The following is a 26,710-nucleotide window of genomic DNA, read 5'->3' as shown; positions in this document are numbered from 1 at the left end:
TGGGCAACACAGTGAGACTCCATCTCAAAAAAAATAATATAAGAATGAAGAGAATGACGAATTACAGAGATGTTAAATATTATTAAATCTATGCCAGTGTATTCCACACAGACCAATTGGTATTTGGTATGCCTTTATAAATTATAAGTAACATGCAACCAGTATTCCCAGGATGATTTTCCATGAATAAGAAGCCCTGCGTTCTTGGTATATGGGTCCTCTGAATTAAGTATAGTGGGTTCACAAAGTGTATTCAAATGGAGTCATCACTGTTTCCTGCCAGCCCAGCTACTGGTCATTGCCCAGCTGATTAGAGCCAGAGGTCTTCCCTCTGCCAGATTCAACAAGAGGGAGCATGAAGAATGCAGTCTCTTATTTACAAGCTGTGAAGCCTGCAAAAACTTTGCCGAGTGTGTCTGTCCATTTGGTGATAACTGACCTCCAGTGGCTCAAAAAGGGCGGTTGTTTGGATTAGCAAGTGTAGGTGTCTGTCCTGATTTTCTGCTCTCGCAATGCTTCCATTTACTTCAGCAAATGTAGCCTGGTGATTCATTGGAGACCAATGGTCATGTGGGCTACTTCCTGGAGGGAACTCAGAGGTGGTGTTTGGAGACACATGCAATCTTTGAAAACCCATATTGGCCCAAGTCTCAGTATCTTGTTAATTCCTAAACCGATTAATGAAGCATTACTCAGAGTAAAAAGAAGTTATAGCGTCTGCCAAAGTCCAAGCTTTTGCTCACAGTGTTTGGTTCTCGCATTTCCTTCAGGGACCTGTCAGCCTAGCCCAGAGCACCAAGGTCATGGATCCCCAAGCCTGGAAACCCACACCCTATACTGACCAGCCACAACCCACCCTCTCTGAGACTCAGTTTCCTCAGCTGGACCTCAGTCAAGTCTCTTACATCTCTCAAGTTATATGAATTGATGATTTAGGTGAATAAATGCAGTGTGAGGTATCTAGATTTCCTTAATCAGACAACACCATGAAAAGTGTTTCCACCAACACCTGAACCACCAGCAGTACAAATAGAAACTGCTTATTCCCTCAGAAAACACATGAGAATCAACTGAAAAAAATATGAGAATTTTAAATGGTTCTGGGAAAGAGGCTTACTACACTCTTAATGAACATGACAATCCATTAGAATAGTTAAACTAACATCAGAAAGTATTGAACACCTAAGAATACACTTAACCAGAAACATGCACAAGATCTATAGGAAGAAAAGGTTAAAATGCTTATGAGGGACACAGAAAAAAATTTTAACAAACAAAAAGACCTACTTCATCTTGGACAGGAAGACTTAACAAAATTAAGATATATTAATTCTCCCTAAGCTAATCTAAAATTTTAATACCATTCCAATAAAAATACCAACAGGATTTTTTTTGAAATGGAAAAAGTTGATTCTAAAATTTGTATGGAAAAATAAGTGAGCAAGAATACTGATCAAATTCTTATTTAAAAGATAAGATTAATGAAAAGGAGCTAGCTTTCTAAATAGTAAAATACATGCAAAGTATAGTCATGCACCACACAATGACATTTTGGTCAAAAATGGACTGCATATATATGAAAGTGGTCCCATAAAATGATATTACTATATTTGTGTTGTATATTATCTAAGTCTGGATATGTTTAGATACATAAATACTTACCATTGTGTTACAATTGCATAATTATTCAGTAGAGTCACATGCTGTACAAGTTTGTAGCCTAGGTGCCATAGGCTATATCATTATAGCCTAGGTACGTGGTAGGCTAAACCATCTAAATTTATGTAACCACACTCTATGATGTTTACACCATGATGAAATTGCCTGATATATTTCTCAGAAAGTATTCTTGTCGTTAAGTGAGGCATGCTTATATAATAATCAAAGAAATATGTATAAGATTGATACATACATAAACATATCATTGGTACAAAATAGAAAACCCAGAAATAGACCCAAATATATATGTAAATTTGTATTAAACATATATCCACATAAGAATTTATAAAAGAATACATATACATATGAGAATTTATATAATTTTAACTTTCTAATTTCAATCAGTGGGAGGGAAATGGATTATTCAGGAAATGATGCTGTGACAATAAGGTTGCCATTTGGACAAATGTTGAATATATACTCTACATGTTACAACAACCAGCAACAAAAGTTCCAGATTAAAAAAACAATGCAAACCTCAAAAATAAAACTATAAAAATACTAGAAGAAAACACAGGATTTTAAAAAAATCATCTTAATGGTGGGGAAGGCCTTCCTAATATTATATAAAACTCCAAAGCCATAAAAGAAAAGACCAATAAATTGAATTACTTTTTAGAAGAAAAGATCATCATGCCTTTTTAAAAAGTATAAACAAAGTAAAACAAAAAAAAAAGAAAAAATATACATATATTTATTTCAAGTATATTTCAGACACAGGGCTGCTTTCCTTAACATGCGAAGAACTTCTCAAATCAATGAGACTGATAATCCAACAGAAAAAAATGTAAAGAAAATGTATAGAGATGGGCAAAAAGTTCACATAAAAGGAATTACACATGGCTGCTAATCAAAGGAAAAGATGTTTGACTTCACTCACAATAAGATGAATGCAAAACAAAACTCAGAGAATCAAGACTGACAAGATCAGAATGTTTGACATCAGACTTGTGTGACCAAGAAAAACACTCCAGTCCATTGCTGGTGGGAGTACAAATTGGGGAAACCTCTGTGAGAGCAATTTGGCAATATCTATCAAAATGAAAAGTAGATACCTTTGAGTCAGTAATGCTACTTCCATAAATTCATTTTACAGATATAGTTGCACCTGCGTGAAATGACGCAGATAGCGGATATTAATTGCAGCATTACTTGAAAAACCAAAGGCTGGAAACAAATGTACTTAAATATGGTGCTGATTAAATAATGACCTACCCAATATACTAAGTGAAGAAAGCAAAATGCAAAGCAATGTGTATAGTGCGCTACCCTATGTGTCAAAAAATTGGAATATATTGTGTGTGCATCCCTAGTCAATGCATACAATCTATGCAAGGAATAAGAAGTTATGGCTAGGCACGGTAGCTCACGCCTGTAATCCCAGCACTTTGGGAGGCCCAGCCGGCAGGCTACCCAGGAGTTCAAGACCAGCCTGACCAACATGGAGAAGCCCCATCTCTACTAAAAATACAAAAATTAGCTGGGTGTGGTGCACTCGCCTGTAGTCCTAGCTACTGGGGAGGCCGAGGCAGGAGAATCACTTGAACCTGGGAAGTGGAGGTTGCAGTGAGCCAAAATCATGCCACTGCACTCCAGTCTGGGTGACTGAGGGAGACCCTAGAAGGAAAAAAAAAAAAAAAGGAAGGAAGGAAGGAATGAAGGAAGAAAGAAAGGAAGGAAGGAAATGAAAGAAAGGAAGAAGGAGGAGGAGGAGAAAAAGAAAAGAAAAAAGAAAAGAAAAGAAAAGAAAAGACGGAGGGAGGGAGGGAAAGAAAGGAAGGAAGAAAGGAAGAAAGAGAAAAAGAAGTAACATCTGAGAAAGGAACTGACTGACTGAGGTAGAGGGGTGAAAAGGACAATTTTTTTAGTACATTCTAACTTATAACTTTGTGATTTTGTACTAGCCAAGAAATTTTAATGAATGCAAAGGCCAAAATTGCAGCTTCCAAGACGAGGCCTGCAGAATCCAGTTCTCTGGGGAAGTTAAGGACTCTGCCATTTTCACAAGCCCTGTGTGTGATTCTCGTGCGCATGGGAGTTGGAGAACCCCTGACACAGCGCATCCCTGGCAATGTACACTTACCAAAATAATAATAGCAACAATGATGTAAGCAGTAATGAACACTTATTTAAAAAGATAAAGCCCAAGACACCACTGCCAAGATCTTGCGCAAGTTTTCCTGAAAAAATTCTTTGGCACAGCTAAGCACAGAGATTTTACACCACAACAAGGTATTCCTTGTTCCCTCTGGTGTTCAGTTTTAACCACTGTTCATCATTTCACCAGCTTTTTTACACTTTACAAAATGCTTTACCCTAATCTTTTGAGCTAGATAAGAGCATAATAAGCTGCACTTGAAGTTACAAGAAAAGGGGAAGGGACTCACGCCAAAAATAGAACGATACCTCTAAACTTTCCAGCTAACAACTAGGCACTCTCTTGTATGTTCTAAAGAAACAACTAACTGTGAGAAATACACGTTTACTCAGTTTCTTCAACCTAGGCATACCTGTGTTGCAAATGATACTTGTGTATTTCTGGAGAAAGAAAGAGCATAGCCTCCGCTTTCAGACAGCGATGGCTTCCCTGCATGTTCTTCTCTTTCTTCACCTATTCTATTTTTTTATTTTATTTTATTTTATTTTATTTTTTGAGAAGGAGTCTCACTTTGTTGCCCAGGCTGGAATCCAGTGGCAGGATCTCGGCTTACTGCACCCTCTGTCTCCCAGGTTCAAGCAATTCTCCTGCCCCAGCCTCCCAAGTAGCTGGGATTACAGGTGTGTACCATAACGCCTGGCTAATGTTTGTATTTTTAGTAGAGAAAGCGTTTCACCATATTGGCCAGGCTGGTCTTGAACTCCTGACCTCAGGTGATCCACCCACCTCAGCCTCCCAAAATGCTGGGATTACAGGTGTGGGCTGCCATGTCCTTCCTATTTTTTTGCCTTTAAATCAAGATGAAAAGACAACATGACGTAGTGATTAGGAGCATGTGCTCTGGAGCCACACTGCAGGGGCTCGAATCCTAGCTCTGCCACAGTGCAAACTTGGGCAAGTGACTTAACTTCTCTGTGTCTCCGTAGACACATCCCTAAGATGGGAATAGTACCACCCCCTTTACTTGGTATGAAGATGAGATAAATGGGTATATGTGAAGAATTTTGCATAGAAACTGGCACATAGTGCTATATAAATATTTGTTATTCCTATCTCAGACCAGTCTTGGAGCATTAAAGAAATAGAATTCACAAAAGTAAGGGTAAAAACCTGGAAGGGAGTGATGAGACAGAGAGGAAAACTGTAGTAGCCAAAGAGAAGACACAGAAGGCAAACAACAATGAAATGTTGATTGTTTCCAAGAAATAGAAAACCAACTACAAGATATTGAAGCAATGGGCCAAGCAAAGCAAAGCTGTTTTTTCCTTGTTCTGCGGACTGCTCCGATGCCAGACTTTTCCATTTTCCGGTCTGGATTCGTATCACTGTCTCGGTTTCATATGGGGGACCCAGATCAAATAGTTCAGCATTAGGGGGCAGTGGCAGCCCTTACTAAGCCCCTGGGTTCGTGAATATGACTGCAACTCTCACCCTCTAGAGCCTAAGGTTACGGGAGGACTTGGCCTCCAGATATCAGATCTGAGGTGGTGAGGAGACAGGAAGAGAGGAGACTGTAAATCTACCAGCCTCCTTACTCACAGAGGGGCCCTATGAGCCCCTCAAACTCAGCCACAGAGCCGCCATCACCTTGCATACAGTCTACCCCTGGGACTGCGGGATGTAAAAGCAGATAGAAAGGACCTTCTAGACCCCAACTGCCAGATCTTGCCATTTTTTGGCTACTGAGATCCAGAGAGAGCAATCAACTTGCCCCAAAGCTATAGGATATGTAGATTATTATTTTGACCACTGATAACTGAAATATAAGCACTTCTCCTCATTAAACCTTCTTTAATCACTGTATTTTAGTCATTTTTAAATGTTCTTTTAAAAGAAAGCCACCAAGCAAAATAAGCATCTCTTGAGCCAAAATAGTGACGTCAACTGTGTAATGGTCACTTCCCTGTGACAGCTACCAGGCGGCAGGGGCAGTGAAGCACCCGTCGTCACGCTGGTTCCCTAGCGCATACTTGGAATATGCTGGAGAATATTCGGAGAAGCATGGGTGCTTGCTCTGACACGAGTCTCAGAGGTGCAGACACGCACGTGCAACATCCTAACTTTCCTTAGAAGCGATTTGGAACTATCAACCACAATATATTTATCCAAAGTCCCTATAAACTAAGACTTTCTGGCATCCTTTAAGTTGAACCAACTGAAAATACCCTTTGACTCTTCTTCTGCCTGTCCTACTGATGTCTGTCACCTTCTCCTGCCTGATCCCAGCCCCACCAGAAGGTCATGAGCAAAGTGGCCTTCTCAGAATGCAGCTGCTAAAGGCTCAGCCACACAGAATCCATCCAAGGGCCTCACGCGGTCAGAGCTGTAGGTACCACATTTTTTCCCACAGACCCTGTTTTGAAAGATTTGGTCTAGCAAGTTTATTAAAATGTTTTCCATTTAAAATAATCAAAGCATATCTGACTGCCAATTAGAGCTCCCAAGCAACAGAAGATAACTAGTATTGCCACACTGACTTGCTAGTATTTCAACCCAGAAACAAAATGCATTTTAGCCAGCTGCAGTGGCTCATGCCTATAATACTAGCAATTTGGGAGGCTGAGGTGGAAGGATCACTTGAGCCCAGAAAGTTGAGGCTGCAAGTGAACTATGATTGTGACACTGCTCTCCAGCCTGGGTGAGACAGCCAGACTCTGTCTCAAAAAAAAAAAAAAAGAAGAGGGTGGTTCCATGGTGTAATAATGGTTAGCACTCTGGACTCTGAAAAAAGAAGAAAAGAAGAGAAAGAAAGAAAAGAAAGAAAGAAAGAAGGAAAGAAGGAAAGAAGGAAAGAAAGGAAAGAAAGGAAAGGAAGGAAAGGAAGGAAAGGAAGGAAGGAAGGAAGGAAGGAAGGAAGGAAGGAAGGAAGGAAGGAAGAAAGGAAGAAAGGAAGAAAGGAAGAAAGGAAGAAAGGAAGAAAGGAAGAAAGGAAGAAAGAAAGAAAGAAAGAAAGAAAGAAAGAAAGAAAGAAAGAAAGAAAGAAAGAAAGAAAGAAAGAAAGAAAGAAAGAAAGAAAGAGAAAAAAGCATCTTAATAAGCCAGCGCTGCCTGATTCTGAAAATATTTGCTTCTGCCTGCCACCTTGCTCCCCACTACACTGCTCCAACCTGAACGCACCCTGGAATCTGGCACACCACTGAAGACTCTTTGGGTTGCCCTCCCAGCAAAGCAGCCAATTTATCTATGATCTGAAATTACATCAAATTTCCAAGGACTGCGAAAAACATTTCCCATGAGCAAGAAGTTAATTTATTTGCACTGGGAAATGAGTGGTTCCCTTTGCTTTCCTGACCCTCCCATAAGCACCAGGAAACAACATTAAGTGACCCTGAAGAGAGACCCCAGACAGAGTCTTCACTTATTTAAGATGGCCTCAAATCAGCCATGTGTGACAGAGGACATAAATTCTATAGTCCACGGTAGAGGGCCTGGGGGTTCTTTAAGCTGAGGTGCAGCATCTATCTGAATGCATTCCCTTTTGAGAAATGATTAGGTCGTGTTCAGTTTCACGTGTCATACTTTGGGGGAGGAGTGCTGAAATTGTGTATCTGGAGCAAATTTAACAAACTTCTGCTTTATGCAATCATAGGTAAGAAAGTAATCATTTAAAAGCTCAGATAGTGGAGTTCATTGTGTTAGGACAGGCTATAAGAAGCCCCCTCTTCCTCTGCCCACGGTAATTTATTTCATAAAAACTAGAATTATTTTTAGAATTGGAAGGAGCAATATTTGAGATCATCCCAGAAAAAGGGTCATTTGGAAGCCCCAATAAGAAAAATTCATTTTCCAATCAAACCGTATTAATTTTAACAACTCCCAACCCACCAAAAAGCACTCCAAGTAATGAGAACCATAAAAGGAGAGAGGAAAACAGACATCGGTTCATGGGGCTAATAATTTTCTTCTGTTGTCAGAACAGGCTTGTTCTATTATTAAACAATCAGGTCTCATGCATCCTCCCTCCATTTCTGCAACCCCCTGGATTAGAGGGAGTCTCTTATTTCACTCTTCTTGGCCTTGTTGAAGAAGCACAGGTGACCCATAGGACATCGGATTCTTACAGACCATAAACTGCTGATATTCCAGGTAGTCAGACATTATTCAAAGGACCTGTTGCAAATCATGCCACTGTCTTTCAAAGTCAAGTTAGTACTTAATATGTGCCAGGTATTGTGCTCGGCACTTGGCATGGACTATCTCACTTAATCCTGTGATTTATATACTATTTGCCTGTATTTTAGATTAGAAAGATGAGCGCTGGATAACTTGCCCAAGGTCACAGAGCTCATCCACTGCCAAGCAGGGACTTGAAGCCTAGTGATCTGCTTGCATACCCAACACTCTTAACCATAGTTCTGGCCCACCTTATGATATCAGGGTGCATGCGGGCCTTACTGAATTCCCCAGAAAAACACACACACACTGGCTATGGACACTGTCCCTCCAAAGAGTAGCATTCACCAGGACTAAGGAAGACATTCCTTCTCTTGAAAGATTCAGACTGAACCCCACAGAATGACTGTAATAAGTGCAAGAAGTAAACAGTACTGTAGACTCAGGGAGCCACAGTTATATGCCACCATTCTGTATTGTGAAACAGCCTCCTGATTTCCTGAAATCTACTCAACAATGAAGAAAATACAAAGAGGCTGCTGGAATCATTTCTACTTATCTTCTGATAAGGGTAACGTCTGCAACCTCAGGTGAGCTTTGAGACTTCAAGGCACGTTGCAAAAGGAAAAAAGTGAAAGGAAATCGCTCTGTTCTTGGGCCAGAATATATTTCATTCACAAAGAAAAAAAAATCTGAACTTTCTAGAATGTTTTTAACCATTGATCCCAAACAAAATGCTTATCATCTCAAATCTAATACTGGGTCCTTCCCACTTAAAAAAACTGTCCCCAATGCACATGGAGAGTGGTAACTAACCCCATGGGTCAACTTCAAATAAGCCAAGGTATAAAAGGTATAAAACAGCTCCAAAAAGACTACGCTTTGAAAGGAAGGCCTTAAAGCATTTTGCAAACTTCACATGCACTTGTTTTATATGAGTATCTATAGCCACATACAGCATAAAAAGAAAGCTTTGAAAAGGGAAGGAACTCACTGTACAGAAGACAAAACAATACCCTTTTTATTTTTAAAACTCTGGTGAAATAGGTTTCCATAGGACATCCCATTCAAAAAAAATTAATGTAAACCAACCTGCCTGTGGGTTAGTCACACTATACAGATTTCATCAGAGTGTTTACAGATACCTAGAGTATTTACAAATTCTATCCGTTAGGTAGTAAAGTGTTGTTGCAATTTTTCCAGCACATATTCCACAGTAAAATAAAGGGGGTATATTGGTGTTCTTGTATAAAAATCCTTAACAAATAGAGAAAGGCAATTTTCCTGAGAGAAGATTTGTTCTTGAAATATTTTTCTTTAACAATTGGAAATATAGAAATGGGATGTAGTTGTAAAAGAAGCATAAGAATGTCTAAGTTAACATTTTTCTTTTAAATTATTTTAAGTACCATTAAGTTAAAATGTTTACATTCATTATAAAAAAATGCTGTTAAATCTTATGCAAATGATTTAACACTGATTGCTGCAACGCAAATTGCACTTTTAAAAAAAATTATTGTATACATGGAAGAAAAATATCTTGTTTGCTACCCTGTTTACAAATTCTGACTGACTTCAGATCAGCCACACAATATGAACTTTGAGAAACGTCAGTCACAGTGTATGTTAAAGTTACAATGCAGTCTTGCAAACTGAGTAATATTTTTGACAAGAGACCTCATGAACCGACTCAGCCTCCAGAGATGTGTACCAAATGGCCTCAAGTGATCTTCTCCACGAACGCACGTGAAATCTGGATGTGGAGAAGGTATGAAGAAATTCTGGAACAACCAAAATTGATCAGAAGAAGCACATGATTTTGGACAAAATGCAAAATCTTTTTAAAAAAATCTCTCTCAATATTCCTTAGCAGGCAAGGCCCAGGTCCTAGTCCTGGTTTCTGGAAGCGGAGCAGGGTCCGCCCCGGAGGCGGGCTGGCTGGAGTGGCCCTGGCCAGAGAGGGAGGCAACGCGCCCAGTTGCACCGGCCCTTCCCTTCCATCTTCTCTCACTCTTCAGCAAGCCTCTTGGGGAAAACATCTCTTTCAAAATAAAAGGCACGAGAATCACGTTCTGTCAGCGCAGTCGCCACTGTCTGGACTGCTGCACAAAAGCAGACACGAGTGGAGTGAGGCCCGCGGCGGAGCCCTCCCTGCCTCTTGGCGGCATGGGCTCAGGCCAGGGCCAGGGCGCACCAGGAATCCTGTCGCACGGAGGACGTGACTTCGGCCGGCGAGGCCAGACTGACGCCTATGTAGAGCCCATCTTGACCCGAATATTTGAGCTCGCTGTTCTCGGGATTGGTGCTCTCTCCCGCGCCAGTCATCACCGGGGCACCCGCCTGGCAGAAGAGGGGGACAGAGAGGAGAGACGAGAAGGGGAGAGGCGGTTACCATCCTGCTAGTTAAGAACATGAGAACTAATGAACGGGTCAGTGCAGCCAGGGCCAGAGCTGCTCCTGGGCGGACCCAGGGCAGGGCAAGTGAGGTCAGCATTACTATCCCCTGCCCCCAGCAAGTGGGTGATTTTCCCTGCATTGCACGCGGTGCCACTGACCTGACCCTGGCCACTCAAGCCTTGGAAACTTTAGAACTCAGGGCAGGAGCCACTGGCAAGATGCAGAGCTGGACAAAAGGAAGGGGAACTGAAGGAATCCTATTTGTCAAAAGTGCCAAGTTCTAAGATCTCTGACGGTGAAACAAACCTCACTGTGTGGGTAAACAGGCATTAATGATGCTCGCACAACCTAATCATTTCCAAAGAGAAACGTGTGCACGTGCACACATACATATATACACACACACACACACACACACAGCTCTAACAAGGCTTATCCAGTGATGGCAAAGTCTTTTAGACTTTTTAGAAAAGCTACACAGTTCAACGTTCCCTGATAAGTGAGATTTTTTTAGCACTGACTTCATGGAAAATAAGCCCGTGCATATACAGGTTTTAAAATCTACCTCATTTACCTTAATTCTTTACAAGAACAGTCCATCTCTGAAGCAGACCACATTATAAAGAAAATGCTAACATCCTCTATCTGCTATGCATGATCATGGCAATGATTTCTTTTTTTTTTTTTGAAACAAAGAGTCTCACTGTCTCCCAGGCTGGAGTGCAGTGGCACGATCTCAGCTCAGTGCAACCTCCATCTCCTGGGTTCAAGTGATTCTCCTGCCTCAGCCTCCCGAGTAGCTGGGATTACAGGCACGCACCACCACACCTGGCTAATTTTTGCGTTTTCAGTAGAGACGGGGTTTCACCATGTTGGCCAGGCTGGTCTCGAACTCCTGACCTCAGGTGATCTGCCTGCCTCAGCCTCCCAGGGTGCTGGCATTACAGGCATGAGCCACTGTGCCCAGCCACAATGATTTCTTGAAGCACAAGTTCACCTTTCCCCTCTTCCACCCATTCCTCCTATTCACGTGAGAAAGGCCAAATAGGAAACATCATATAATTTAGTAGAATCAAACCAAAATAACTAAAATCTGTTTAGACAACAGTTTGAATAAACTTGCTTTTGAGATGCTTTTTGAAAAATCTCACCATAATCATGTACTTTTTAAAATCACCTTTTTCCTTCTAAAAGTTCAGGAGCTCTTATTCCTTCCAAGCTTTCAGGGTTCCATTCTATAAATTACCAGATACTTGTTATTTGACAGAGGTAGGACATTGTGTACTTTTCAAAGAATTTCTTTTTTACATACATAATCCCATTAAATCCTTAAAACAGCCATTTCTCTGGCAGTAGACACAGGCAGAACAGAAAGGAAGTGTGCCGAGCCTCTGCGGCCTGCAAGTGAATGAGGTTCAACTCTACTCGTTTTTCCAACAAGATCTGGTTTGCTCTCAACCCTCACCATAAGCGCATGAGGCTAGGAGGAGAGGCAGGACTTCAGGGAGCAAGCCCTCTGAGTCTAAACACCCAAACTTCCTTCCTCCCAACCAGACAGACCAAACCCAACCCCTCCACAGGTAACCACTCCTTCCCTTTCCCAGCAGAAAGGTTTTATGAAAATCCAGCAACAACACTGGCCCCACACCCAAACTTCTGTTTACATAACGCAAGTGTAAAGACTTAAACTGAGGGTTTTAGGTGCATTAAAAAGCAAATTTCACAAAATCAGTGAGATGTCTAAAGCTTCAGATGGATTCTTGTGGCAATTCTGAAAGAGCTAAAATAATCCTGTCCAAAGAACTGAATGCCATGAACGTGGTTATACTTACAAACACAGTGATTAACTTTAGCCCTTAATTCCAGACTCTACGAGAAGCAAATCCAGTGTGGATCCAGATTTAACCCTCAAATAAATAAGCAAAAGGATGATATTTCGTTACAAAAGAATTAGTTATTTAGAAAGGAACTATTAGAGTGAGCTTCCTTATAATGATATATGTCACGTCCAACTTTGCATTGATTTTCTTATTCCAAAACTGGCACATCAGCATGCATCTGACTAAATCTGACTTCACCGCAAGTGTTATTTTCTGAAATGGATAAGGTTCCTGAACTGGCCCAGGAAATAGCCCATCTCAAATGGCAGGGAAATGCCAAGACAGCAGAGGGGTATGTCACCACCACCACAGCCTGCAACAAGAAACATAACCAGGCTGGGCACGGTGGCTCGTGCCTTTAATCCCAACGCTTTGGGAAGCCGAGGAGGGTGAATCACTTAAGCTCAGGAGTTTGAGACCAGCTTGGGCAACATAGGGAGACCCTATCTCTACAAAAAATACAAAAGTTAGCTGGGCATGTAGTCCCAGCTATTTGGGGAGCTGAGGTGGAAGAATTGCTTGAGTCCAGGTGATGGAGGCTGCAGTGAGCTATGATTGCATCACTGCACTCCAGCCTGAGGGACAGAGCAAGATCCTGTCTCTAAAAAGTAAAAATTAAAAAAAAAAAAGAAAGAAAAGAAAAAAAGAAATATTGGCAAAGCACCAACCGACAGCCAGACACTAGACCAGGAGCCTGAAAGATAGTCACCGCCCCAGGAGCTCCCAGGCTATGTGGGTAGCCAGGATCCGTACACATTAGAAAGTTGACTGTTGGCTGCTTATCATGAATGACAAATGAATGGCTGAGACAGGAAGGTAGCCCAGGAGTCAGAAAAGGAATCGCAGAGGGCAAGGACTCCTGGGCAAGGAACCAAAGGCAGCCCGCACAGGAGCCTGGGGAGGAGGGGAAGCAGCTTGGACTCTCAAGTCCTGTCCTGATTCAGTCCCCTGCTGAATGCAGTCCCCCCGAGCCTCCTCTGTGCCCAGGTCCTCACATTTCCCACCTCAGGGATGGCTGTGACAATTAAATGAGCTCATGTGTGTAAAAGCGAAGGCAAGGTGCCCTGCCATGGTAAACATTCCATAAAGGGAAGCTGTTGTTACTGGCGAGAGAAGGATGTTCAAAATGGGAGGCAGGACGGATGAAGAGAGGCGGTCACCTGGCCTGCTCAGAAGAAAAGCCAGCTGAAAAACAGAAGGATGAAGCAAAAGAGTGAAGAGACCATGTGGGAGAGGTAAACCAGAAGCCTGACATACAACTCTGTGTGCCTCAGTGTCCACACCTATAAAGTGGGATAAAAAGAGACACCTATGTCATAAGGTTATTGCAAGAATTAAATTGGCTAGGCCAGGCGCGGTGGCCCACACCTGTAATCCCAGCACTTTGGGAGGCTGAGGCAGGTGGATCACCTTGGATCAGGAGTTTGAGACCAGCCTGACCAACGTGGTGAAACCTCATCTCTACTAACACACAAAATTAGCAGGGCAAGGTAGAGCATGCTTGTAAACCCAGCTACTCAGAAGGCTGAGGCAGGCTGCAGTGAGCCGAGATTGCGCCATTGCACTCCAGCCTGGGCAACAAGAGTGAAACTCCATCTCAAAAAAAAAAAAAAAAAAAAATTAAATTGATTAATATATGTAAAGCCCTTGTAACAGTGTCTGAGAACAGTAAAGATTATGTCAGTATAAGCTACTCTTGTTATCTAATTATTATTGTTACGCTTAAGAGGCTTAGATGTAATTTATTCTCCTCATTCTATCCTTCAGCCCAAGCATGTTACCCCATCACCAGGCAGGGGCAGAAGCAGTGGGAACATAGTCGGAGCTCAAAAAGAACCACCTCCAGAATGACCCTATTCAAACTGTCACTGACAGTTCTTCACAAAAATAAATCAAAGTGTTCTGTAGCCATTCAAAAGTCTCATGACTCCCTTTTTTATTTATTTTTATTTTTATTTTTATTTTTGAGATAGAGCCTCGCTCTGTTGTCCAGGCTGGAGTGCGCTGGGTGCGATCTCAGCTCACTGCAACCTCCGCCTCCTGGGCTGAAGAGATCCTCCCATCTCAGCCTTTCAAATAGCTGGGACCACAGACATGTGCTACCATGCCCAGCCAATTTTTGTATTTTTTGTAGAGATGGGGTTTCACCATGTTACCCGGGCTATTCTCAAACTCCTGAGCTCAAGGGATCCACCTGCCTTGGCCCCCAAAGTGCTGGGATTACAGGCATGAGCTACCACACCTGGTCACTCATTGACTCTTTTTCAACAAGCCACATTAAAGAAACGTGAACACCCTGAATGTTATTCTTACACCTGCGTAACAATCCCAAAAGCAACTGGCCAAAATAACCTGTCTTTTTTTCAGACAAAATGTTAAGCTAAACCTCAAATTCCACGAGTGATGCACTCCTAAAAATGAATCTGCTCATTTGCAATTAAAAGCAATAGCTGAGCCTGTCAGAAGAAAAATGCGGCAAGTACTTGTGCCCAATGCTTGGTAGCCTTATTTTATGTGTAGATATAGTAATATTTAAACATGAAATACTGCAAAGAAAGGCTGATGTTACATGATAACACCAGTTCCCTCACTCATGGCTAGCAGGGCTACATTCCGGTACACCCACCTTACAGAAGGCAGTTAGCTGCAGTGTCAAGAGCCATCCAGAAGTTTAGACCCTACTTCGCCCTGTAATTTCACTTCTGGAAATGTATTATAAGGAAATAATTCAAAAGAAGGGAAAGGCTCCGCAAAGGAAGCCAACCGTCGCAAGGTTACTTCTAATAGTAGAAACCATAGAAACAATCTAATGTCTAATAACGTGGGAACGGTTTAGAAAAGCAGGGTACATCCGCTCAATGAACTATTATGCAATTATTAAAAATAATAAGATCATGGAGCAAAATGGAAAAAAATCCTGTAACACCATGTGAAGCAAAAAACAGCAAGATATTAATGACACGCCATAACTGCAATTTATCCATGCACATGTGTAAGTATTACAAAGGTCCCCTGGGAGGAGGGGACAAACAGGGGACTAGCTGAGAGGGCCAAGTCTATTAGGCATCTATAACTTTCTTTGAATATCTTTCTTTGAATACTTAAATTGAATTGCATAGTACATCTATTTAGGTTGGTGTCAAAGTAATTAATTGCAGTTTTTGGCATTGAAAGTAATGACAAAACCCACAACTACTTTTGCACCAACCTAGTAACTTTGGGGATGAATAGAGGATGTGAGTACCAGAAAACACAAGGCACTTGAGGGACAAGCCAACCTTGATGGGATCAGAAAGTGGCTTGAAAAAATAGGAGGGAACCAGAGTCAGGGCACTAACAGAAGGGTGGGTCAGAAGGGCTCCCATCCACCCCTGAAATCATCTCCCTGCCACCTGGCACAGGACAGGGCCTGGCCAACCGCACACATGTGAAACACACAGTTCCATACAAGTTAAAACACCCAACACGTTGACTCCATGCATCAGTGTAACTTCAGCTCTCAAAACCAATATTCTCTCACTCTGTCACCCAGGCTGGAGTGCAGTGGTGGGATCTCGGCTCACTACAACCTCCGCCTCCCGAGTTCAAGTGATTCTCCTGCCTCAGTCTCCAGAGTAGCTGGGATTACAAGTGCCCACCACTACACCAGGCTGATTTTTGTATTTTTAGTAGACTTGGGGTGTCACCATGTTGGCCAGGCTGGTCTCGAACTCCTGACCTCAAGTGATCCGCCTGCCTCGGCCTCCCAAAGTACTGGGATTACAGGCATGAGCCACCGTGCCTGGCCTCTCAAAACCAATATTCTAAAAGCAGAAGGCGTTCAGAGTTGGCACAACGACTCTTCTTAAGAAGCGTGGCTTGTCCTGTTATTGTTCATCTTTCAAGTCCCTTTCCCTCACTAATGATAGTCAAGAGCTGCCTACTGAGAATCAGTACAATGTGTGTGTATGTGGGCCGTGGGGGGTAGAAATCAGAGAAAAATATAATATGATCCTGGACCTAATACACACACATACAAACACACATATAAATTTCAATTGGTTAATATATTTTCCCACAAATAATTCAACCCTTCAAAGGACTTTAGTTCAGATTGCAGACATTGCAACCCAGCAAAAGCAGGCACTTCACTATCCTAGACCAACCTAAACAAACGTTCCTGAACAAAAGGGAGGGAGAGCTCCGGAATGCCCACAGCTCAACCATCCTCCCTCCTTTCAGCAGGCAGCACAGGCCAGGCGGAGGTCCCTGCTCTCTCCCTGATCAAAGTGCAAGGAGGGTGGAGCAGAAATCGGCTCTGTGTTTCCATTCAAGGCTTATCTGCCCTCCACCCTCCCACAGACAACTGAAAATGGAGGTACTTCCTGTTGAAAGAATGTGTTATCAGGGCCAGACCCAGCCTGGGCTTACCACTGAAAGCTGGTGGGGTTAGGTGGGAGACAGGCAGAGCAGCTGGGCTGGAAAACTCTCTCCAAAAGGAATAAATGACTTCAGGGAGAGCTTGGGCTGCTACAGATTGGGACATGGAAAATATCTGCTAGCCTGAGAAGCAGCCACAGTTCATCTTTAGATCACCTGGAATTTTTTTTTTTTTCCTGTGAGGAGCCTTCACTCAATTTTGGACACATATCTGAAAAGTCAAAGATTTCTGATTGGATCAACTCATGGAGACAAATGCCCAGCAGTGTCTCTCTGTTTTCCTTCATTTCGCACATCCCATAATGGGGAGGGCGAGAGACAGCTTCTGATGGGAAGGCAACACAGCCGAGAAAAGGAAACCCTGAAAGGGCGTAGCCTTTTCCAGAGAAAAACATGGGTTCTTTGGCTTGTGGATTACATGCATACATTTCCTTTGAGGAAGAAAACCAGAGAGGAGTGTATCGGGCATGCTCTATCTTCCTTGCTGGAATCTCTCTTCATGCAGTCTCCGTCTGAAGAAAGAAAACACGGCGCCCCAGGCAGGCTGAAGGACGACCGTGTGATCCTTCCCAGAGCAGACGACTTTGATGGTGATCACACTGCCTCCTTCACTGCAAGGCAGACTGTCGGCTCCCCCAGCCTCTGATCCGTCCTTCCTACACATCTCAGTGAGATTGTGCTTTCGGCTTTTTCTTGTGTGAGGGGAAGCCAGCCGTCCCTCACTGCCAAAGCTCTTCTCTGCTTTTGCAACCTCTAGGTTAGACTCCTGTGGTGCTTTATAGCTGCCTTCCTCAAAAGAGGAATTAAAAACTTTGTATAAATTCCAACAAAGGGGAAATGCTTTCCTGCAAATCGTAACTTCCACTATATAAACTACGATCATTTCAGTTTGGCTGGAGGTAACAGAGGACCAGACACAAAGTGACTCAATAATAGTTTAGAAGGTGACACATGAAAGACGCATGAACACACAGATTCTGTCTCCACCAGGACATGTGAAAACCAATCACAATGAAACTCTCGAATTCTTAACAACTTAATAAAACAAAAAAAACACAGACAACTTCTCTCTAGAGGGAGAGTCACCGTCACCTCAGCTGATGACCTAACTATTCAGCAGAACAGTTTTGTATTTTTTTTAAATTCAACAAATTCCTTACTGGAAATTTCACCAGCTGCTCCCCGACTCTGCCCCAACCCCTAACCCTCTAGCCCCTTCTAGGCCTGAGTAGGCAAGGATATAGCCACACCAAGGGATACTGCCCTTTTCAAGAAGAGGAAAGCAATTCTATGCACATAATCTATTCTGGACAAAAGAGCAAATTGTTTTATGTATCTGTGCACACTCAACAGCAAGCATGCTGTGGTGAAGAAAGGCACCAGTGAAACTCTGTAAGTACTCTGGGATTATCACCAAAACACTGATGTACAAATAGAAATTGCAAGGGAGAGGGTTTGTCCCACAACTTGAAGTCAATGAGCACCCTAAAGAAAAAGCTTATCTTCTAAATGAATCAGAATGAATCACACTACTAATCTTCAAATTAAGTGGGAAAGAATCCTGAGGCAAGATTTAAAACCTGGTGAATTATGATCTTAATTTTTATAACAAAACTCACTTTTCAGGAGATGGATGAGCATCTTAATCTCTCCATCTTAATTACAGAAAACCTACCAAGAAGCATTTACAATGCACTTAAACCACAGAAAGCATTAGGAAAGTACTAAGTATCAGAAGGAATAAAAAATTTGCTCTCAGAGAAATACAAATCTCTAAAATGTGTTTACTTTCTTAACACCATAACTCTACACCTCTAAATTTCCCCGTTAAGAAAGTGAGGATCTTATTCTAATATCTTGGGATGAAAAAAAAAAAATGCCATGCAAATAAAGCTGATCACTATTAACTTCCAAGACCCGTGTTTAAGTAGTGCTATTCTTCTTAAACTTCAAAGAGGTCTCCAGGCATCTCCCACTTACTCTACACAATACTCCTCAGGACCAGATGGTAGGAATTACTTTTCCCCTTTAGTAGAAGGAGGAAAACAGAGGATTTACAGAACCTTGGCAGCTCGCGATACTCACACAGACAGAGCTGGAACTAGCGCCTGGCTGCTGGAATCCGTTTCCTCCCAGCTGCTAATCCGTGAACCCCCAGAATAAACTTTTGACCATATTCAGGCTTCACCACGAATCAAGCAACTAAATTTAATGACAGCTTTAAATGTAAAATACTTGTGTTTAATAAAATTAAAATATGGTTCTGCAGCATGTGGCCCAGCTCTGGTGAAACCGTGCCAGGCCAACAACCAAACAGGCAGCGCACCATCAAGTCGGATCATGATTTAAGCATCGTCAGATGTTGACTTGGAACTGCTTACTCATAAGACCCCAATAGGACATTAAAATCAATGCCTTGTTATGTACTTGTTCAAATCATTCTTAAAATATGAGGTTAATAAAATAATGCCTTTGTGCTCAGTCTCACAAATTCCGAGTACCGAGCCTTTTAAAAAGCCTGATGTGATGGGTAGCTGACTGGTGAATTGTCATACTGCCAACACCTGTCTTTGGAGATGCTTTTTTAAATTATTAAAATTTCAGAGAAAATTAACAGGTAGGTCTAAACACGAACAGAATTAACAGATTGTACTTAATTCATATCCACTGGATCTTCATACTGCTAGTAACTCTTCTGGCAGACACCCATGAAATGCATAATAAATTACTTTTGTTCCAGTAAAGGAATTCGTTTTCTTCGAAGATTCATTTAGCAATAACCTTTCAGAGCAATCTAAGCCAGATTTCTTAAATTTGGCCATGTTTTCCCGTAACATTATTTCATGTTTTCTGACAATTTTGTATATTCTTATAGGGGTGGCGGGGAGGGGGGGAAAGAAAATTGCAAAGAATCTGTAATTTGAAAGAAAAGCTGTGTTCTGGGATGAGGCTGTAAGAAATGGTGAATAACTTCTGCCCATACTTATTCTTTATCCAGTATTCTGGCTATCAGATAGTGATAATGAGTCACTTATTAAATAAACCACAATTCTGTGATAAATTATGTGGACATATGTTACAAACTATTTAAAGCTTTACTGTTTTCTAATGTACATACAAAGCCATTGGATATTGATGTAGCACACAGTGCATTTTTTAACTACTTCTTACCATCCTCCCTGTCATACACACACACACACACACACAGAGGATTAAAAAAAAAAAAAAAAAGGAAGTCTAGAAAAGGCCTTGAGATCAGAATGAAAGTATGCAAATCCGCATGCTTGAACATTCCCTGCTAGGGTGACGTGTGACTTTCATGCGAAGGCCAATGTGGTCAGACAAGAACGTGAGTTATTAGAAGGGGCTGTGAACGTAGAAAGAAAGGGAGCCTGGCACATAGGGAGCATAAAGATAAAACGCCAACGAAATATTTATGTTCATGGCTTGTAGCATGTGGCAAGTGGGATATTAATAACTGTGATGATTGGTCAACTCCCTGGGAGTGGTAACAGCCCTGGACTGGGAGGCAGGAGATGTCGGTTCCAGTCCCGGCTTCAACACTGGCTTGTTTTGTGACCTTAAGGAGTCACTCCGGATCTTGGTTTATAAATGAGGCAATAATAATATCTAACCACACAACTCTCTCACAGACCCTTTGGGAGATTAATGATTTTTTAACCCCTTTGCTACTCATTTAGAAACGAGTGTTTTGGACGATAGACTCTGAAAAAAAAAAAAAAAAAGAATAGGTATTTGCCTATTAAGAAATGCTTTTACAGTGATTTCTTCATAAATATTCATTAAAGATAATTTGAACATTCTGAAAAGTTCCAAAACTTAGCATTTGCTTGTGTATGGATTTAAATCGTAGCATTAGAAGATTTCAGTACTGCAATCTGTGTTTCTCTTAAAAGAACCTTGTTATAACCACATTAGCTATGTCAACAAAAGTTAATTTTTACTACTTTTTTTTTTAACTTAATGTTACCCAACTGCCATATTCTTACTACCACTACACATTTGTTTTCTAAGTATAACACTGATAAGAAAATTTGCATTAAGTGCCTTAAATACATTCCTGGTCAAGAGCAAAAAACTTCTCTCACACTATTTTCCCACCTGTTTCAGTGGGAGGATATCTGATGCTGAAATTATTAATCAAAGTTAGTCAAATTTCTTTAAGAAAACATTCTTTCTTCTCTCTAAAGATTTCAAAGAAATGAACTGATATCACATATTAATCTAACACGCTGTAGTGGCAACAACATTGACCGCATCAGCCAGACCTGCGGCCAATTGCTTCTCAATTTGACACCGGACCTGGGAACTGTTCTTTACCTTCTGCATCTCACTTAGAAGGAGGAGTAAAAAATAAAATGTATCTAAAGCACCTGGCACATAAAAGGTACCTGACAGAAACTAATTTCCTGCCTCCCTATGTTCACTATCTTATAAGTGAGAGAGTATAGGAAAAGGAAAAACTTCTCCAAAGCAAGAGCACTATGATAAAATCGAAGACCAATCCACCACTGTTTGCCTCTCGAGTCCTCTAGAAGCTCTGTGGCATATTCAAGTTAAAAATGAAGCAGTAATTTTCTGCTCCAGCCCCAGCAGTCTCTTGCATTAGAGCTCGCCTTCATAGGTTCCTCGGAGCAACTTAACAGTATAAGCACAACACAAGTCCTTCACAAACGTTCCTTTCAGCTCTTTCACAGGAACTATAATTTTGTGACCAACCATAGTGCACAGTAAATCAAAAATAATTCCATAACTTGGAGAAAAAGACAGCGGAGTGTAAATCTGCTAATAAAGACTCCCCCTCCACTGGAAAATGCATAGTAAGCTACAGGACCTACTAAGGTGTTTTTCTATTTCCACCACGGGATGCAAATATTATATGTGAAATAAAATCTATAAAAACCATTTAAAATATTTACCTGCCTAAGCTTTCTTCAGAGGCCTTATAAAGCACACCAAATAATCTTGAGTCAGTCCCTAGATCACTGCTGTTGGCCACAAGCACTTATGGGTGCTTAACTCCTTCAAACGACCACACAGCTCAGGGGTGACTACATTAGGGAAATAGGTCTAGCTAAACACACAGCATCCTAGAAGCACACAGGGGACGGGAACGATGACACCTATTTACTAGCAAGAAACAGAACAAAAGAGTGGTTAAGATACACCCAAACAGGCCCAGATGCAGCCAGCGAGGAACCTGAGTCTCTATCTCTCAGGTTATTGTCCACCTCTCTTTGTGGAAGTTGTGTATCACCAGCAATGCCCCACAAAGGTGAGGACACACATTTCCCATCCCTAACACGCCATGTCTAATACGTTTCCATTAGAAGAGGTAACCAGGCAGCCACTCCAACCACCCGGCCCCCAGAATCCCTGGAGGCAGAGAAATCCAGTGCCGGCCTAAAGAAAGTCAGCGCATAGAACCAGCTGCCGGAGATGTTTTTCCTCCCTAACTGTGAGGAGGAAACTCTGCTTGTAAACTTGACAAGCAGGCGCATGCTGCATTTGTTTACATCAATTATCAAAATACAGAACCCTCCAGTAAGAAGGTCCTAATTGTTGGACTCAAGTGTACAGACAGAAAACACATTTGTCACCGAAGCAGGATTTAAATAAAGTCCATCACATCATTTGGGCCCTGACGTAGATTTGAAATATTTTCAACTATCTACTTTCCACCCGTTCTATCAGCCTCACTTCCTGCCTTTGGCTTCTTACACCCTACACTCCAGCCACAATGAACTAACTATTTCCCTTCAGCTCCAAAGATTCCCATGCCTTCTTCTTTCCTGGATACCTCTGTCCCAATTTTTTCCTTGTAAAAATCCTAACTAATTGTAATTGCCTCTACTCTGTGAAGCCATCTCCAACTCTAGCTATCACTCCTTTAAAGCACGTCCAAATCTGACCAGTAGTATCTATGTCTATACCTGTCTCTCTCCACCCCTGTCTCTCTCCACCCACCCCTACCACCTGCATGTTTTAAACAATTCCAGATGTGGCACTTTGTTTTACTCAAATGGAACAAGGACTAGTAAAGCAAGGGCTGGTCAGATATATTTCTCTCTCCACTTACCTTCAATACTTTATGTTTAATGATGATTTTAATATTATATGGGTAGTTTTAATATTAACTTAAATAGGGTTTACATTTTTTTTTTCATTTTATTTTAGAAATAGAAAGAGACAGGAGTCTTGCTATGTTGCCCAGGTTGATCTAACTCCTGGACTCAAGTGATCCTCCAGCCTCAGCCTCCCAAAGAACTGGGATTCCAGGCATGAGCCACTGCACCTGGCCTAATTTTTTAAAACAATTATTTATAAAAACTACTTTTAGGCAGGTATAATATGTTCAGTGACTTCTCATTCTCAGACATTGTCTTATTGCTAATTTTTCTGTAGCTGCCATCTTCAGATATTATTGCTAATTTCATCTTCAAATTAATCCCTATTACAAAAGAAATTAAGACAACTTTTTATCTATAAAATTTGGGGATTGAGCTATAAAGTATCCTCCAGTTTTACAAATTTTGAGTTATAAGAGGAGAAATAGGAGGAGTAGGGCCATTTGTGGACTACTTATTAAATCTTATTGCAGAAATAGAACATTACCATGTTTCTCTCCTAAATAACAACAACAACAACAAAAAAAACTATAAAATACAATTCTGTCAATAAACGAAATTCAAGGGAAAAAAGGATTTTAATATTCTTACAATCCATAGAGAACAAAAGCCAAAGAAGTTTTTTTTTTTTTTTTTCTGAGACAGTTTCGCTCTTGTTGCCCAGGCTGGGGTGTGACGATGCAATCTCAGGTCACTGCAACCTGCAACTCCCGGGTTTAAGAGATTCTCTTGCTGAGAGTAGCTGGGATTACAGGCATGCACCACTGTGCCTGGCTAATTTTGTATTTTTAGTAGTGATGGGGTTTCTCCATGTGGGTCAGGCTGATCTCAAACTCCTGACCTCAGGTGATCAACCCGCCTCGGCCTCCCAAAGTGCTGGGATTAAAGGGGTGAGCCACCACGCCCAGCCCAAAGAAAATCTGATTATCTATTTAGATCAACTAAATATACATTTTTCAGTAAATCTGCATAGATAAGAAAATTCTTAGCCAGAAAGAAAGACTATTTTTGCCACAGAAAGAAACCATCTATCACAAATTAAGTTTAACATACATTTTTAATAAATAAAAATAATTTCAAAAGAAAAAAAATAGGCAATATTTTAAGCAGGGCTGCATGGCCATGAGGCCTCCTGATCTCAGACAGAAACACACAGCCCTCCCTGTGCCTGTAGCACACGCACAGCCTATATAACCAAGAGAAACTGAGTCATCCGGTGGCGAGGGCATTGACTTGCTGACTCTTATCCGAAGGAATGTCTCCTTTCTGCTCAGACACAGGTCTATGAAAGCACAGATTAACAAGTATATAAAGCTAAGACATGAGGTTTCAGAGCAGCACAAACATTTTCATGGCATTAGGACAACTTATCCCGGAAGAATGCCGTGCCCTAGGAATTACGCCCACACCTTCATTCCTGCTAGGGGAGGGGAGCCCTGGAGCCCCCTCTCCCAGAAGCAGACAACCACGATAGACCCCTTCCACGATACTCAGCTCCTGTGGCTCCTTTCACCCTGGCCAAGAGAGCTCAGGACGCTGGTATCATGCTAAGGCCCCGGTGCCATCACTTAAACGGCCGCATGAAAGGCAGGTCAGAACCCTGTTCCTGTCATGTCCCAGGAGTTAAAATAAGCCTGCTGGGAATGCCTACCGGTGATCTACAACTGATTTTTCAAGGGGGAATTAAAGTAAATAGCATGTTTCATATGGGCCTCTGGAACAGTTTTTTACTTCCTTGCTATTACTCACAGTCATTAAAGAAGGGCAGTGATACTGCTACTTATACCTCTAAATGGAGGGATATGTGGCCCCCAGTTCCGACTTCTGCTGGGAGTGTGCCTGAGATCGCCCTTTGCTTTGTAGCTCCGTGGCCCCATCAAACTAGAGTCACCCTGCACTACTAATTTCTACCAGTCAGTCACAGGGAGCGCTGGAGATCCGTGGGGTGGACGCATTACCTTAGGAGGCTTAAACTCCAAGCCAACCTCAGTGCTGTGTATGTAATACATATACTTTCTAAACACCAGATACAACCTTGCTATGTGGATCTGATATTTTCTTCACGCACAGCATTTCACAAAATCCTATAGGCAATCAGTCACAAAGCCAGCTGCCGTCTAACATCACGCACTGTGACCAAAATGGGAAAATGACACACCTTTGTCAACACAGCCACCTTTTAAAAATGCTTCTACCAGCTGTTCACAGATGGCTCCTCCAGCAGACTCTTCATAGCTACTCGGCTGCCACATGGGCCATGCCATACACATGAAGGCTCAGCCCACCCAGAGAGGACATCAAAAAGTGCTAAGGGATCTACGGTCATATGCGGGCACGCCATGAAAACAACCTAGGGAAACCACTCAAGCCTACTACAGGTATTCTTACAGGGGGACAGCTTCCAAAGGCAGCCAGCAGACGAGTAGCTGTTTCCCCACAATGGCCACAGCAGGTAGAGGCTTTTGGAGACATCCATGAAATAAAACCTTGCAAGCCCAGGCACCAGCCGTGTGCTCGGAACAAGGCCAGGAGTCAGTCCCTGGGGAACTGGGGAGGTCTGTAGGCAGGCCAGCAACCCTACCCCCTGCCCAGGTAATTGCAGTCAGACAGCATTTCTGCAGCCCAGCCCAGAGGCTGGAGAGATGCCCCCTGGCTGCAGCTCACACCAGCCACTCCCAGCTTCTCAGTCCCCATGGAGGCTGCCTAGGCTACGGAAGGGATGGAAGCTTGCAGCTGAAGACCTGGTATGAAACTAGTACTCTCAAACTCCATCGTTAACATCCTTGTTGCTTTGCCTCCTCCCTGGTGGGGAACTGATCTTTCCTCTGAAGAGCACTGACCAGCAAGCCACCTCCATTTGCTCTGCCCTGGCAAGAGATCATTGGACAGTAAGCCTAGGATCAGAGATAGAACTCCCAAGGCCCTTCTTCTAGCCAGACCTTGGCCCTTTCCACTGCCTTTTCACTCCTTTCCCTGGAGGGCAACTGATAGGACTTGCTAATAGCCAATTTGGAAATTTTACATCACAAAATCACAAGACTTCACCCACAATGGTTCCAAGTCCCCAAGCCCACTTTGGGTATATATCGACTTCAGTGCAATTTATCATTCAAATTAGTCTTTTTGCCACATTTAAGCTGGACTGTACCACCAACAAAAGTGACTTGGAGCTGGCAGCAGTCCTCATTTCAGTTAGGAGAGAAGGCAGCTCCCTCCCTGCTTTAGAAAACCAAATTGTTTTGCCTCTAGCTACACAATTGCTCCTGAGGACTAGGGCATAATAAAGGATATTTTTAGGCCAGGCACGGTGGCTCAGGCCTGTAATCCTAGCACTTTGGGACACCTAGGTAGGTGGATCACTTGAGGTCAGGAGAGTTCGAGACCACCCTGGCCAACATCCCGTCTCTACTAACAATACAAAAAAAAAAAAAAAAAAAAATTGGCCGGGCGCAGTGGCTCACGCCTGTAATCCCAGCACTTTGGGAGGCCGAGACGCGTAGATCACAAGGTCAGGAGATCGAGACCATCTCGGCTAACACGGTGAAACCCCGTTTCTACTAAAAATACAAAAAAATTAGCTGGGTGAGGTGGCGGGCGCCTGTAGTCCCAGCTACTCGGGAGGCTGAGGCAGGAGAATGGTGTGAACCTGGGAGGCGGAGCTTGCAGTGAGCTGAGATCGTGCCACTGCACTCCAGCCTGGGCAACAAAGCAGAGACTCCGTCTCAAAAAAAAAAAAAATTAGCTGGGTGAGGTAGTGTATGCCTATAATCGTAACTTCTCGGGAGGCTGAGGTAGGAGGATTGCTTGAATCCAGGAGGTGGAGGTTGCAGTGAGCTGAGACTGCACCATTGCACACTCCAGCCTGGGTGACAGCA

At 42.4% G+C, this 26,710-nt stretch overlaps 1 protein-coding gene across 2 annotated transcripts in view; it reads right to left on the bottom strand.

Moving 5' to 3' along the window:
- Positions 1-8,986: 8,986 nt before the first annotated feature.
- GATA6 (GATA binding protein 6) overlaps positions 8,987-26,710 on the bottom strand; it is a 32,873-nt gene continuing 15,149 nt past the window's right edge. For both annotated transcript variants that reach the window (XM_025365697.1, XM_025365698.1), the window contains one exon: positions 8,987-10,330. In XM_025365697.1, coding sequence (XP_025221482.1) covers positions 10,163-10,330 — 168 coding nt within the window. In that variant the 3' untranslated portion in view covers positions 8,987-10,162. The remainder of the gene's footprint in view (positions 10,331-26,710) is intronic.

The sequence above is a fragment of the Theropithecus gelada genome, chromosome 18 (genome assembly GCF_003255815.1).
Source record: "Theropithecus gelada isolate Dixy chromosome 18, Tgel_1.0, whole genome shotgun sequence".
NCBI lineage: Eukaryota > Metazoa > Chordata > Mammalia > Primates > Cercopithecidae > Theropithecus > Theropithecus gelada.
The sequence above is the reverse complement of the archived record's forward strand: the minus strand, read 5'-3'. Positions and strand labels throughout refer to the sequence as shown.